Source organism: Cricetulus griseus (genome assembly GCF_003668045.3).
Source record: "Cricetulus griseus strain 17A/GY chromosome 1 unlocalized genomic scaffold, alternate assembly CriGri-PICRH-1.0 chr1_0, whole genome shotgun sequence".
Taxonomy (NCBI): Eukaryota; Metazoa; Chordata; class Mammalia; order Rodentia; family Cricetidae; genus Cricetulus; species Cricetulus griseus.
Window position 1 is genome coordinate 109,217,788 of NW_023276806.1, and position 14,883 is coordinate 109,232,670.

Sequence of the window (14,883 nt, forward strand, 5' to 3'; positions counted from 1 at the left end):
AACATTCACAAACTACCATATACGATTTTCAGAATTAATTAAAAGTCTATGGGACCTCTAACAGTGGAGCCAGTCTTTGACCCTAGAGCACAAATGGACTTTGGGAGCCCATTCCCTATGGAGGGATACTATTGCAGCCCAGATACAGCAAGGAGGGCCTAGGCCCTCCCCCAAATGATGTAACAGATTTTGAAGGTCCCTGGTGGAGGGCCTCACTATCCCTGGGGAGGAGTTGGGGGGGTTGGTGGAGAACATAGTAGGATGGGAGGGCGAGGGAATGGGGGGGATGGATATGTAAATATGAGTAGTAAAGAATTTAAATTAAAAAAAAAAACAAAAAAAAGTTTGCAAATCTTGCCAGGTAACTCAAAAACTCTCATTGCTATGTAAATTTCTTTAAAATAATTTGGTGACCTGTCCTCAGTGTTTCATGCAATGCAATGATTAGAGTTCAACACTTGAAAATTAAACCTCTGGTGTGCAAAACTCAGGTTTCAAGGAGTAGGTAGAATATGTATTTATTATTATTACATGACTTCTTGACAATGTGAACTGACATCCAAAAATGAATTGCATTTATTATCAATTGTTATTTGTTTGCTAGTATGAAGATGCAATTTACATACATTGGAAATGTTTTATATGCTTTGATCATTCCATATGCAAACATTTTGTGGATATTTTTGTGAACCAAAGTCATATTCCAAAATGATATTTGTAGAATATTATCAGTTGACATTGAAAGCCATTCTTATGTCTGTTCATTGAAGGTAATGGTCTATTATGTCAAACAAAATTATTTTTATAGACATGCCACATTTGATTATAATTTTCTGCATTGCAAACAGAATTGAGAAATCAAATGTACAGTTCTAAAAGGAAGGAAACTAAGAAAGTTACTAAGAATTAAACTGTCAAAAGTTATCTTACAGGAATGACTGGAGTAGAGTCACTTTATACATAGTTATAATGGTTATGAAGATGACTGAAATACCATTTTACCAGAACTGAACAATTTAGTATAGCTTCCTTTACAAACTGTTTCTGTGTAGTATGATGTTAAGTAACAGTGGCCTCTTCCTACCAAATCTAAGAGGTGACCAGCTGATGCTAGGATACTCCTTCCAAGACACTGAGCCACAAGAGTATCTAGTTTTCATTTTAAATTGCTTTTTAACATCTACAGTCTAAGCAGGCTGACATGATTTTAAAAGTGTTTTCACTTAATTTCTGAGAAGGAACAAACTTAAGAGACTAAAAATAATACCTAGAAAGATGTATAATGCTTAGTTTTAATGAGAAAGCATCAAAGAATCAAACTTTCTGATGATCCTTGTTATTGTCATACTTGACAGACAACACTCACAAACTGACTTCTTTTGGTCCAGAACTACTTCATATTACTTAACACCCAAAAGATGGAGAATCTATTCAGTGGTGCTATTAAAACTGGAGATGTTGAATATGGAAATGTATAAGCTGGTTTGTTTCATTTGAGTTAAGAGCCCCAAATCTTAACATGTAAGACTTAGTATTAAAAAGGAAACAAAGGTCTGGTCGTGGTGACACACACCTGTAATTCCAGCACTGAAGACTGAGGCATGAGGATTACAAGTTGGAGGCTAGCCTGGTCTACATATCTAGACCTAGTCTCAAAAATGAGGGGAGAGAAGCTCCTAAACTTATCTAAATTGCTAATTTAATCATCAGAGTGACAAAATGCACTCTTTCAGTATCGTGAAAGAGAGGAGTTAAAGGAAAAATCAAGATTTTAAAAGAGAAATGCATTTGAACACACTGGCCATCTAAATGACATTTTACATACCATCGATTGTGAAATGTTATTTAGATGCCAAAATATAATTTAAGACATGTTTTATCTCACTGTCTCCTTATAGGATATACATTTTAGGGTCTCAATGTGTTTCTTTAATCAAATCATCCTGTGACTTGATACTCGAAGCAAGGGTCGTGTTATTCTCATTACCATGGATTTAACTACATCGTATGTCATACATCAGATGATCATAGATTTAGTTATTCTCTTGACTCCTTGATTTGAAAGCTCCTGGTTTCAATATATTGTTATTCAATATATCTGTTACTATTTACATCCTTAAGAATCCAGAAGGTAAGGAAACTTTTGCAGCTATAAAATGCTGATCACAACTTTCCTTTGAAGCAGTTTGATTTTCAACATTCTTACTGCTTAAAATAGTAAGAATTTAGCCATGTTTGCTTGTTTAAATGAGATTTGTCCCCATGGGCTCATATATTTGAATGCTTGGTCACCAGGGAGTGGAACAGTTTAAGGAGGATTGGAAGAATTGGAAGGATTAGGATGTATGGCCTTGTTGGAGGAAGTGTGTCACTGGGTGGTGGGCTTTGAGGTTTCAAAAGCCCAAGTCAGGTCCAGTCTCTCTGTCTGCTCCCTGTGATTCAGGATGTAACTCTATCTACTCTGCTACCAGGTAAATGGACTCACCTCTGAAACTGTAAGCAAGTTCCCAACTAAACGCTTTCTTTTTTAAGAGTTGTCTTTGTCGTGATGTCTCTTTACTGCAATAGAACAGAGACTAAGACACCATGAAGCTTGGCAGCACTGTAAGCCCAGTTTTGTTTGGAGACATTGAATATATAAATAATAAATTATTCTGAGATTTTTATGTGTGTGAATATTTGCCTGAGTGTTATGTTTGTGCTTGCTGAGGACAGAAGGTGGCAACTGATCCCCTGACACTGGAGTTACAGATGGTTGTGAGCCTGCATATGGGTGGTGGGAACTGAATCCTGATCCTCAGTGAAGAGCAGACAGTGATCTTAACTGCTGAACCATCTTTCCAGACCCAAGAATTTAATTTTGTGTACTTTAAAGATAGATGTGATAGTTAAACAGTTACAATTTTTAGTTAAAATATTGGTCTTTAATTTATACTGAATTTGCTACTTTTTAATCAAAAGAAAATCTTCGGCTTCCTTGGAATTGCTTTAAAAATATTTAGATTAAATCTTGACAACAACCCATAAAGAAATGTTTAAACTTGATAATCTTTTGGTCAGAAAGTCTTGTCCTCTAAAATTTCCTGGCTGCTTTATGATTGGTTTGCTAAAGATTTGTTAAAAATATAACATCAAGAAAGTGGGTAACAATTATTAAAACTAAAATCTATGAACTAAGAACCTCTGTTTCTTGTTAAGTCATCTTCATCTTCAGATACCAATTAAAAGATCAGCTAATTAGCTCTTTAAATTTTATAGTCGAATATCACAAAACAAATTGTATATATAGCTAAAATATAGTTTTTGCTGTAAAATTCCAAAAATTGACAGATTGAGTCATATTTTTCTGCTCATTTAAGATTCTAAAATACAGCACTTTTTGGGAGGTACTTAGTGATCCACACAGTATTAAGAATGTTAGTGAGGCCCTCTCTGCCTCAGAGGTGTCCCTGCCCCCAAACCTAAAATTAGTATAAAGGACATAATTTGTATGAGTTATCAACCTCCAGCTCTCAAAACCACATGGAAATTCCTTCTGGAACTATTTCAAGGGTCACCATTACATTTCATTGCATGAGAATTAAACAATGGCTTTACCTATTTTAGGTCACACTGATCCAGTTACTCTGTCAAATCCATCATTTCAGGTAGATTTCTCACAAGTCACAGAGGTGTTAATTGCTGTCTAATAGAGCTCACTATGTAGACCTGGCTGGCCTGAACTCGGAGATCAGTCTGTCTCTGCCTCAGGAGTGCTAGGATAAAAGGCATTTGCCACCATGACTGGCTTAATAGTATCTTTAAACTGAGTATTGAGCTCCATAATTAAAGATGTCTGGTTAGGAAATAATCACAAACACTAAAACTTGTCCTTCCCCACCCAAATAAAGTTCATTTGTTCACAGCAAATACCTGGTTACTGTTTTAAAACTGACATCTGTTATTCCAGCACCTGAGCTATTTGATAGAATGTTTCTATTTTTTCAGAATTTAAGGATTCTGTATACTGCTAAAGAATCAAAGCAAATTTGTTTTTTTGAGGTAGGATGTCAGTGTAGCCCAGCCTGGCCAGGAGTTCAGACTCCTTCTGAAGACAAAGGTCTCCTGGGTGCTTGCACCTTGTGTTTGCACATCATTCTTTTTTTGGGGGGGGGTACCATTTAACAGTCTTTGTATAAACACAGTATAATTGGTAAAGGTTGACATCTTTTTGGGGTAATGGAGGGGTTCGAGACCGTTTCTCTGTGTAGCTCTGGCTATCCTGGAACTTGCTTTGTAGATCAGGTAGGCTGTCCTCAAACTCAGAGATTCACCTGCCCTTGTCTTCTGAGTGTTGGAACTAGAGGTGTACACCACTACTGCCCCGCTTAAGGGTTGGCTTCTTAAAGGAAGATGATTTGTATTTTCAGAATTAAACGATACTAAGAAACTTTTGATTCCTACCCTTCTTTAATAATGTAATGAATGGTAACATTGCTTTGACTATTTATTCTTTAAAATTGCACTTTTTTGTTTTGAAGTGTCTGGGATCTAGAATCACCTACTTCAATGCTTATTACAGAATCATATTGTCTACTAAGGGGAATGCATTTGTCTTCCTTTAAATTCCATAAACTGGGTTTTGTTTTTGTTCTTTTAACATTCACATAAAATTAATTAGAAAAGTATAGATTATCTTTGGATATATTTAACTTATTAAACAAGACATTATATAATTACAAAAATGTGTTTTATCTGACTAAAACATTAAACTACTGAAAGTGACTTAAGAGCAGGATGGAAAATGTGAGGCTCTGCTGAACATTCAGGTGCTGGGAGAGATGTTCCTGCTACTTCCAACAGGTTTCTTACTGAGTGAGTGCAAGTGTTAACCAAGAAGCAGCTATAAAATCTCTCTGTGGTCACATATTCCCTTCACAACCATGATTTTTTTAATGGACCTATGTATATATTCACCATATAAATGAAAAGTAACTGATAGCTACTTAAAATGTATTTCTTCATTTATTAAATCTAATTATTCCACTTTAATAAAAGATATAGACATTTAAAATATGTTGTGACTGTATGCTTTCTTAATAAAAAGGAATGATATCTCCTCCCCCAAAAGCTTAATAAAAATTCCTACAAAATGACCACCCACCCTCCTACACTCTCAGTGCAGACTACATTGTAGGAACAAAATCTCTATTAGAGAACTCATTTGAGAAATGACTATCCCTGAAGATAGTATACTCTCAGTCTTCAACTACTTAAGTCAGTATTGTGTTTAATATAAAGATTTAGCTTTGGGGAAAGAGCCTTTGAAAATTTTAACTGAAGCTGATCTTCAGTAAACTGGCATTAGGAACACAAGGGCTTATGCATTTGTCTTGCTTCTTTCCCTTAAAGATTTTAACATCATTCCAGCCCTCCCCATGGTTAAACAAACAGTTCCAAGCCTCAGGATAGAGCTGAATGGTGTGAACAAGTCTGGTGATAAACCCAGACCAGTTCCTTAATATAGCTGAAGTACACTGTGCCTTTTCCCATTTAAGAAGCACCAAACCTGGAGCCAAGTTTTCAAAAGGCAATTTAACAGCAGGAACTATAATTTAATCACATCATATCATATTACACTATGTAACATTGTGTATTTTGCCTACTGATGTAACACAGTTAAGTTTATTACAAGCATTATTTTCTAAGACTTAAGGTACAGGTACTCCTTCTCAGGAATTACTGCTTATTTAATAGTGTCTATCTACATTTGAACATTAAATCAGTGATAGGTATATATAATGCAATGCAGTGTGCAATTTCTCCCTACCCCAGATTAAGGTATTATTAACAAAAATTAATTAAAACCAACACAACTATAAAAACTGAACTAAGCCCATCAGCAACCCAGATGCACATCTGAACAGGTCAACAGTGCTTCCCCATAACATGAAGGTATAGGCTTAGCGTTAGTGTAGCAGCAGCTGGTCTTCAGGACAAGTAAATCAACAGTTTCAAGTGAAAAGTTACTCTGAGTCAATCCATTCTACTAACAAAAGCAGCAAATGCTTGTATCATCTGAATGTCAAACTCTGCACTGTCTCTTTCTGACTCATTATGTTCATTTATGTGATAAGACTGGAGTTCTTGAGGCGCGTCAGTGAGATGGACTAGTATGTCAGAACCTCTCATTTGTTTTAATATTTAAATGATAACAATATGGAAACTAGGAAAAGGTCAGTGCTGGTGGCTCTAAACCACATGAAATTCAATTTGTTTTCACAATAACAATGCATTCAACCCCCTGCCTCTGCAACAAAAGAGCAATGCAGTGTTTTTTTTCTGCATAGAGGAGCTGAGGGCTATGCAAGTACAAGCTGTGACTAAGGTAGATGGATGCCGAGTACATAGCAGTCCTGCACACTGACACAAAGTATGTGAGGAGAGCTCAAACTGATTTGTACATCTATATTCAGCTAAAGCTTCACAGCAGCAATGGGCATCAACAGTGCACTCAATATAGACACTTTTCAAAACTACTCCAAAAAACAAATGACAAAAGTAGTTAAGAACAACTGAACATATGTTGTGTGTACCGGGTGTAAAGGATGAATGGACCCTGTAGTTATCCCACTGTTGGAATTACATGAAACTTAGTCCACGTCCATCTCTCCAGATTCAGCATGCTGAGAACTGCCTTTTGCTGGATCTGGGTTGGTCTCTGTACCACTCTGTCCATCCATTGGTCCATTGTGTTCATTGTTAGCTTTTGCTTTGTCTTCAGGAACTTCTACTTTTGGTTTCGGCTTATAAACGATGGAGTTACAGAAATTATCCAGTTCCTGAAGACAGAAACAAACCATGCCAAATATTACACAAAATGCTTAAGATGTTTGACAGTGCTCTCTAACCTCTTAAAACTTGCTAGTTCAACATATTTAACATTTTGTTGTTGTTTTTCGAGACAGGGTTTCCTTGTGTAGCTCCAGGTGTCCTGGAACTCACTCTGTAGATCAGGCTGGCCTTGAACTCACAGAGATACACCTGCCTCTACCTCCCAAGTGCTGGGATTAAAGGCGTGTGCTACCACTGCCTGGCCCATATTTAACAATCTATTTACGGTACCTTTTATTTATTTACTTTTGTTTTTAAGGACAGAGTTTCTCTGTGTATTCTATAGACATGATGGCTTTAAACTCAGGAATCCACCTGCCTCAGCCTCCTGAGTATGCACTACCACCGCCTGACTGCTACTGTGTGTAATTTTTAATTCTTTATATGTCAGATGTTTTCAGAATTATGTCAACACATTTCAAAAAAATGAAGTTTTTAAACATTTTTATGAAAACAATTTTAATAAACAGAACTAGGTAAGTATACATAGCATCTTTTTAAAAATAGCTGAAGGACAAACAAAAAAGTAAAGGTAAATGCAATTTAATTTTAAGTTTTATATAATTTGTTTTAAAATTGTTTTACATTCTATTTTTGAGATTATAATTACATTTCCCCCTTCCCTTTCCTTCCTTCATACTCTCCTATAAAACCTCCTTGTTCTCTTTCAAATCCATGGCCTCTTTTTCATTAATTGATATTTTATGCATATATGTGTATGTACATACATATATATTCCTAAATGTATGCTCTTTAGTCTGTATAATGTTACTTATATATAATTCCAAGACTGACAACTTGGTATTGGATGACCAATTGGTATGTGTTTCCTTGGGGAAAAACTATTCCCCCTGCTTCCGTAAACATCCTTCTAGATGTTAGACTCTTGTGGACACACACTGTTGTAAATTGAAGTTCCTAGAAAAATGTCCTATCTACATTGAGATTCTGCAGGCTGGCTGACTAAGCTGTGATTGTGGAGAGTTGAAGTACTGATCTAGAGCTAAAGCTATGGGATACCTTTAGGCCCCTCATTTATGTCTGCCCTCAAATCCTTCTAGCTCTCTGGTAAACATTTTAGATGGACCAACTTATCAGAGCAGTAGCTTCCACTATCCCCAAAGCCAATAGTGTCATAAGATAGTGCCTGAAACCTGAAATGGGATTTTCCTGCTGCTGTGACTTCTCTACCTTTGGTCCCTTTGATAAATGCCTTGATTTATGACCCACTTTTGTTCAGGAACTAAGTTTATGAGACTACCTCCATGATGAAATGTTATTCTGAGCAACCTGTATCTGTGTTCATGGTCCATGGTCACTCACAAGAAATTAGGTCCTTATTTCTTTTGAAGTGAGAGCTGTGTTTTATGCCTACAAATGTGGTTTTATTAGGGTTTTTTAGTCATTTTTACTCAATGTTGTAAAATCTTTATAACTAAAGCATCATACTTCATAGCTATATCACATATATAGTAGTAATTCCTAGAATTTTTGTAGTAATTTCTAGAATTATGATTTTTGGGTAATAGTTATATACTTACTTCAAATGTCTACATATATGTATATATTATATATTCTGATATAAAGTCCCAGGAAAGTTGTACAAATTTAAATTGGTCAGGGGAGAGTACTCACTGTTCCACGTCCTTCCACCTACAGCAGAGATTATAAATGCAAACAGCAAATGATGCAGACATAAATTCCTGCATTCTTAGTGACTGAGTATGCATCTCTTCTTTGTCAGTCCCTAACCCAGTGTCTTCACTTACTTCCATCTTTGCATAGTTTGGTGCCATGTTTTTCATGATTTTTTTATAGCTTTTGACATTTTTATCATCAGTGTTTATTAAATTTCAAAGTTTATCTGCGATTACATAAAATTAAAAACAGGATTTCACAGTCAAAAGATAGACCTATTGCAATAAAGATATTACAGGTCTCAAAGAATCTGGATAATTATGTTGGTCACATTGCTGTATTTCATTGTGTATTACTTTTGGAACTTAAAAGCCAGCAATGTCTAGCAAGTTTAAAAAAAAAGTACTCACTCATACCTAAATTGTTGAAGTCAGTAAAGCAAAGCCAGGCCTTAAACTTCTCTTCTGTGTTCTTCTGCAAGTTTACTACTTCTCAGTGTGATACCCACTAATTTTTTTAGTCCCTAAAATTATGTTAGTGCTTGAACCCAAGAAAAAGAAAATTTTAGCTACCGAGATGGTTTAGCAGGTAAGAGTGCCTGTTGGGCAAGCCTAGGAATCTGAATTCTATCTTTGAAACCCACATAAAAGTGGAAGCCGAGAATCAACCAGCACAAATTTATCATCTGATCTTGTGAGCCATGGCATGTGTGCCCACACACTCATTGTGTCCTTTCACACACATCATAAACATAATTTTTAAAAGGGAATTTTAGTTTCTTACCTTTGATTTTGCAACTATTTCTGACACTTTTACCACAGGATCTTGAGTAAGACTTAATTTGTTCTGTGCATTCATCTTACTGTTCAGCCAATTCATGGAGTCACTGATGTACTTTTCAACTTTTTCCATTTCAGCAGGATCCAGATGATCATATCTTTCATCCTATTAAAAAAGTAACAAAATTGTAAAAGAAAAAGTGATTTTTGTAAGTAATGGCTTGTTGCTAATTTCTTCTTAAAGCACTCAAGTTCTTATTACACACTTCATGCATATTAATGTAAAGATACAAGGTGATACAAACTGAATAGACTAGGAAAAAATATAAAGTCAATGCAGACTTGCAAAGGACTCCCAGAAGAGGTCAGCTTTGGAGAAGAGCCATCAGTAGAGGTTCTGCATTGGGCAAGAGAAGCTAAACACAGTAGAATTTATGCAGATTAAGGAGAAAGTAAGTCCACAGGTATATAGTGAGTGAGAAAGAAAATTCTAAACACACCATAAAACTAGGTGGTGTACTCTTGACAAAAAAAAAAAAAAAGATAATGAAATTCTGTCCAAAAATCACAGTTACAGCATCTGTATCTGAGAAACCACCCAAGAAGTCACAGTTTACTGTAGCCATCTATCAGTCGCCAGCAGAGCAGAAAGCAGCTACATTAAAAAAGCAAGGATTTCCTGATAAATATTTTGGATTGCATGGAAATTACAGGGTGAACAAGGAAAAATGAGGTATTGAGGAAGGAGAGGAGGGCAATAGGACACACATGACACAAAAGCAGAAGGTGGGGAAAGGTACATATATGTAGGAGGAAGTAGAAGGGTTTGTAAAGAGGATCAAACTAAACAAATTTCCTTTGAAAATGCCATAATAAAACCTAATACTGCGTGTGCTAATTAATTTTTTTTTAAAAACAAATTCAGATTTCTGAGTTCACCTCACTGACACTCACATTCAGGGGGTCTGGATCAGTCCCAAGATGGTTTCCCAACTATCTGTCTGGGGACCAAGAGCTCTCCCTTATTCAGGTCAGATTATCCCTAACATAGAAATGGACTTTGGGAGCCCATCCCACAAAGAGGGATACTCCCTGAGCCTAGACACAAGGGGGTGGGGCTAGGCCCTATCCCAAAGGATATGACAGACTCTGAAGACCCCCCTACAGAAGGCCTTACCCTCTCTGGGGAGTAGAAGGGTATGGGATAGGTAGGGTGTTAGTTGGGGGGGGCAGGGGAGGAGGGGAGAGGGACCTGGGATCGACATATAATGTTCTTTCTAATTAAAATAAGAAAACCAAATTTATTTATTGTATTTTCCTTTGATTTTTTTGAGACAGGTTCTAAACCTAGCCAAACCAGGGCTTGTCCTGATCCTCTGCCTTAGCCTCTTCAATACTGATTAATCCCAAAGTTAAGGAGAGGGAGCATGGGGATACTATTTTCAAAACTGTTAAGCTTTTCCAGTTTTTTGGAAAACTTTATCACATTGAACTTGGCTTCTAGGCTGCTACATTTTATTCACTTTCTTACTAGCTCATGGATTAAGTTTTCTTTCCTAGTTATTTGCATTAATCAACATACATGCCTTTTAACATTATCTGCAGCCTGTAGCCTTTCCCAGAACTCTCAAGTCTAACCAACTTGATGCTACTTGTAAAGCCTGAAATATCTACTATTATAAATTCCTCATTAATTACCTACTTTTTGAAGTTTTCTCCATATCCATATATTTTAAAATGCAACCAACTCATATCAAAATCTTTGGAGTAATTTTGGACTATTATATTTCTACCTTACAAATGAGATAAATGCAAAACTCTAATCTCTTTTGGTCCTTCATTTCAGGATTGAGCTTCCATCATTTCTTGATTGTTTATTCTAACATCTTAACTAGTCTACTACTAGATTCTTCACAAACTAGGTCAAGCCCTTTGCCTCTATGTGCTAAAACGGCCAAGCTACCTGTATCAGAGTAAACCCCAAACTTTCATAACAGCTCAGATGAGGCCTTCTGTGATCAGGTATCTGTCTCCTCCGCAGATGTAAGTCAACAACTTTGATGTTTCTTTTGTATGTGTCCCCAAGTGTGTATGTGGCAGGGAGGAGGGGCATATTTGAAGGTCAAAAAACAACCTACAGTAGTCAGGTCTTTCTTTTCATCATGTGTGACTTTAGGATTAAACTTAGGTCATCAGGCTCAGCAGGCTTTATACATGAAGCTGACTCACTGGTCCCCACTTTCTGTTTACAAGAATATTTCTTCTCCATCATTCTGAGGCCTGGCTTCCCTCAATTCTTTAGTGATGTGTATAACTCTCTTTGGTCTGCCAATTTCTCTGACAGAGCTCCTAGAGGTTCCCTACTTTCTCCACAGCCTCTTTATTACCACTTTATTTTCCAACTGAAGCATATAAGACCAACCAGGCCTAGTATTTTTGTCTGCTAAAGCGCAGGACCCACAAAACATCCTGGCACATAATTAGAACTAACATGGCTAATCAAAAGTAAAGTCTAGTTTCCTTTGAATGATATCTTAAACCCATACTTAAGAAGACCACTAAAGTCAGAGGAATACTCACCATGCCAAAAACTATACCAGATTTGAAATATGTTTGGTATTTTGTCTGCCTCAATCTTTACTTTTCCATTATCCATACATTCTGCTTATGAGTACTCAGGCAGAATTTTCTTTTACAACACACAAATCTTCTAAAATAAAGAATTAAGTTGTATACTGGAAAACTGTGTAGATACTGAGAGGATGTGTACACACTAATACCAGCTACTTCAGTTTGACTCCTGACTCCTATAATTTATTATTGGTGTAATCCAACAAGCTGCTTAAATATCCAGATCTTCTCATATTCAAATTGAGACAAGAGTATTCATCATTCATAGGTAATAAATACCCTGATGAGACTGTGAGATAACTACTTGGTGAATCTAAGCTTTTGGGATGATGCCATGCCTGAATGATTCTGATGTTGCTCTCTACTGCATATGGATGCAGTATTAACATCAATGATCAAACTTGGGTGATAATGAGTATGTAAATAGTGATGTAAACCTGATCCCTAGGGACAACTTCAACAAGATGGCCTGTTTCTCTTGAGTTTTCTGAAACAGAGCTGTGTCTGCTGGTCTGCAGCAATACAGCAGCAATGAAGAGGTGAACAGACACAGGAAAGACTTTAAAGTATAAACCAATAATTTCCTCAACAGTCTGTTAGGCCTGACTGGTTGCTTACTATTTAACCCAAATGGAAACATGTATATTACCCTTCCTGAAGCTTCAGAACAGTGGAGAGTTGAAAGGTTTGTGCATGTACAAAGAACAAAAGGAGACTATGGATTAATGATAGATGGATGATTAACAACAAATTAGGCAAGAAAAAAAAATACAGACTGCAGTTTAGAGTCAAGGAAGACCTTTTTTCACGTAAGAAACAAAAATGAAAACAATGGGTTTTGTTACTGGATTAAAGCATGAATTCAGGGAAATCTAAGAGTGAAAGTCTCACACTTTAAACGGCTGGAGTCCTCTACTGGTAATTCTTCACTAAAAAGCTGTAAGTTTGGTGTGCTTGGTCACGTGAGAAGCTGCAGCTTTGGAGCTGAGGACTTCTCCAGTCACCACACATCCTCCTCTGCAGCTGCTGTCATAACCTCAGTACCTTATTTCTGTGTGCTTCTATCACTTTCAGGACAAGCTGAATCTTTTTGCCCAAGTCGTTTAAAGCTTTGGGTCTCTCCTCATGCTCCACATACTTCATCTGAATGGGCTGGCCATATTTCTATTAACATAAGAAACATTAAAAAATGAAATACATTTATTTTTCCCTTACAGGATGATAAATAGGCAAAGAAGATAGCTAGATAAAAACATGTCTTTTCTATTTTCCCACAAATAAATATATTCCAGTGACCCTTATCCTACTTTAGCCTTTATTTTTTCTAAAAAAAATTCACTCATGATTACCTCTTGACTCTTTACAAACCTCCAAAGCTAATCCAAACTGTCAATCATTTCAAATCAAGTTGCTAAAACTTTGTAGAATCAGTCAAAAAAAAAGAACTATTTTACTGCATATGGATTCATATACTTAAATATTGGTTCAAATTTTATTTTTGATACAGGGTCTCTCAGCTCTGGCTGGCTCGGAAATTAGGACATAGACCAGGCTGGCCTCAAACTCACAGAAATGCACCAGCTTCTGCCTCCCAAATGCTGAGATTAAAGGTATCATCACCATGCCCAGCAAAGTGAAGCAAACTAAATACCAATGCTTTTGCATAATTTTTACAAAACTAAAATGTTTCAAACATTAATATTCACTTACTACTTAAAACAATTTACTAACCTTTAGCTCCTGAAGCTTATCCACATAAACTTGTTTAGGTTGGTCCTCTCCTTCTTCATAAAGCCAATTTTCTGTGTCTTCCAATATTGCAGACAGCTTATTCATGTCCTAGTTAGACATTTAAGAGACAGGAATTACAAATGCCTTAGAAATAAGTCATTAAAAGAGATGCTTTTTAAGTGCAATACCAGATTCTTCTGATTTTATCCATAAACATGTTTTTCCACTATCCCTCTTCAACTTGAAAAAAAACTAAGAACCATCAGGAAAAAAATGACAATAACAAATTTGATATTCATAATTCTTACTAGAACTGTCAAAAAACATTCAAGTAGTTCTTACAACTTCAGACTTACTTCTGGAGTGATGAACTTTTCATAGACAGTGCCCAGTTTGTCTCTGAAATCGTAGACGTATTCTTCAACAGCATTTTTAGCATCATTTCTTTCTTTCTCTAATTTATCCTGCATTATCATCTTCCCCTATTCAAAAAGTTTCAAATTGTTATAAAAATATGCACTAGAGAATTGCTAGTTAAAACTATGATACCACTTCATACCTTCTAAGAGGAGCATATTAAAAAAAAAAAAAAACAAAAAACAACACTTCATACAACTACTGCTAAAGAAAGAACTCACTTCTCAACAGACTGGAACTAAACATAAAAATAGACAAGAACGTGTGAGAAAATGTTAATAATGACAATAGAGTTTAAAAGATCATTAATCAACACTCGGAACAGCTTTTAAGTATCACAAATTTAAAATGGGGCTTGCTAGGCCAGAGGAGATGTTACATGCCTGCGATCTCAAAACTCAGAAGGCAGAGGAGGATCTAAAGATTCAGGCCAGCATGGGCTATACAACAAGACTCTCCCTTAACACCTCTGCAAAACAAAACAGAAAAAATCCCCCAAACCAAGCCAAAATAAAAGGGGGCTGTTCCTATTTTATTATTGCTTAGGCAATAAAAGAGGGAGCCACAGTGGTGGCACATATTTATAATCCTAGCACTCAGAAGGTAGAGACAGAAGGATCAGAAGTTCAAAGTTATTCTTTTTTTTTTTTAGATTTTATTTATTATGTATACAGTTGTTCTACCTGCATGTTTGCCTACACGCCAGAGGAGGGGGCACCAGATCTTAAAGATGGTTGTGAGCTACCATGTAGTTGCTGGGAATTGAACTCATGACCTCTGGAAGAGCAGCCAGTGCTCTTAATCTCTGAGCCAT

At 36.3% G+C, this 14,883-nt stretch overlaps 1 protein-coding gene across 3 annotated transcripts in view; it reads right to left on the minus strand.

Moving 5' to 3' along the window:
• Positions 1-319: 319 nt before the first annotated feature.
• The window catches only part of Hspa4l (heat shock protein family A (Hsp70) member 4 like), a 46,414-nt gene continuing 31,850 nt past the window's right edge, over positions 320-14,883 (minus strand). For all 3 annotated transcript variants that reach the window (XM_035451608.1, XM_027391942.2, XM_035451609.1), the window contains 5 exons: positions 14,009-14,134; positions 13,653-13,760; positions 12,966-13,085; positions 9,295-9,456; positions 320-6,821 (listed from right to left, as the gene is read on the minus strand). In XM_035451608.1, coding sequence (XP_035307499.1) covers positions 6,633-6,821; positions 9,295-9,456; positions 12,966-13,085; positions 13,653-13,760; positions 14,009-14,134 — 705 coding nt within the window. In that variant the 3' untranslated portion in view covers positions 320-6,632. The remainder of the gene's footprint in view (positions 6,822-9,294; positions 9,457-12,965; positions 13,086-13,652; positions 13,761-14,008; positions 14,135-14,883) is intronic.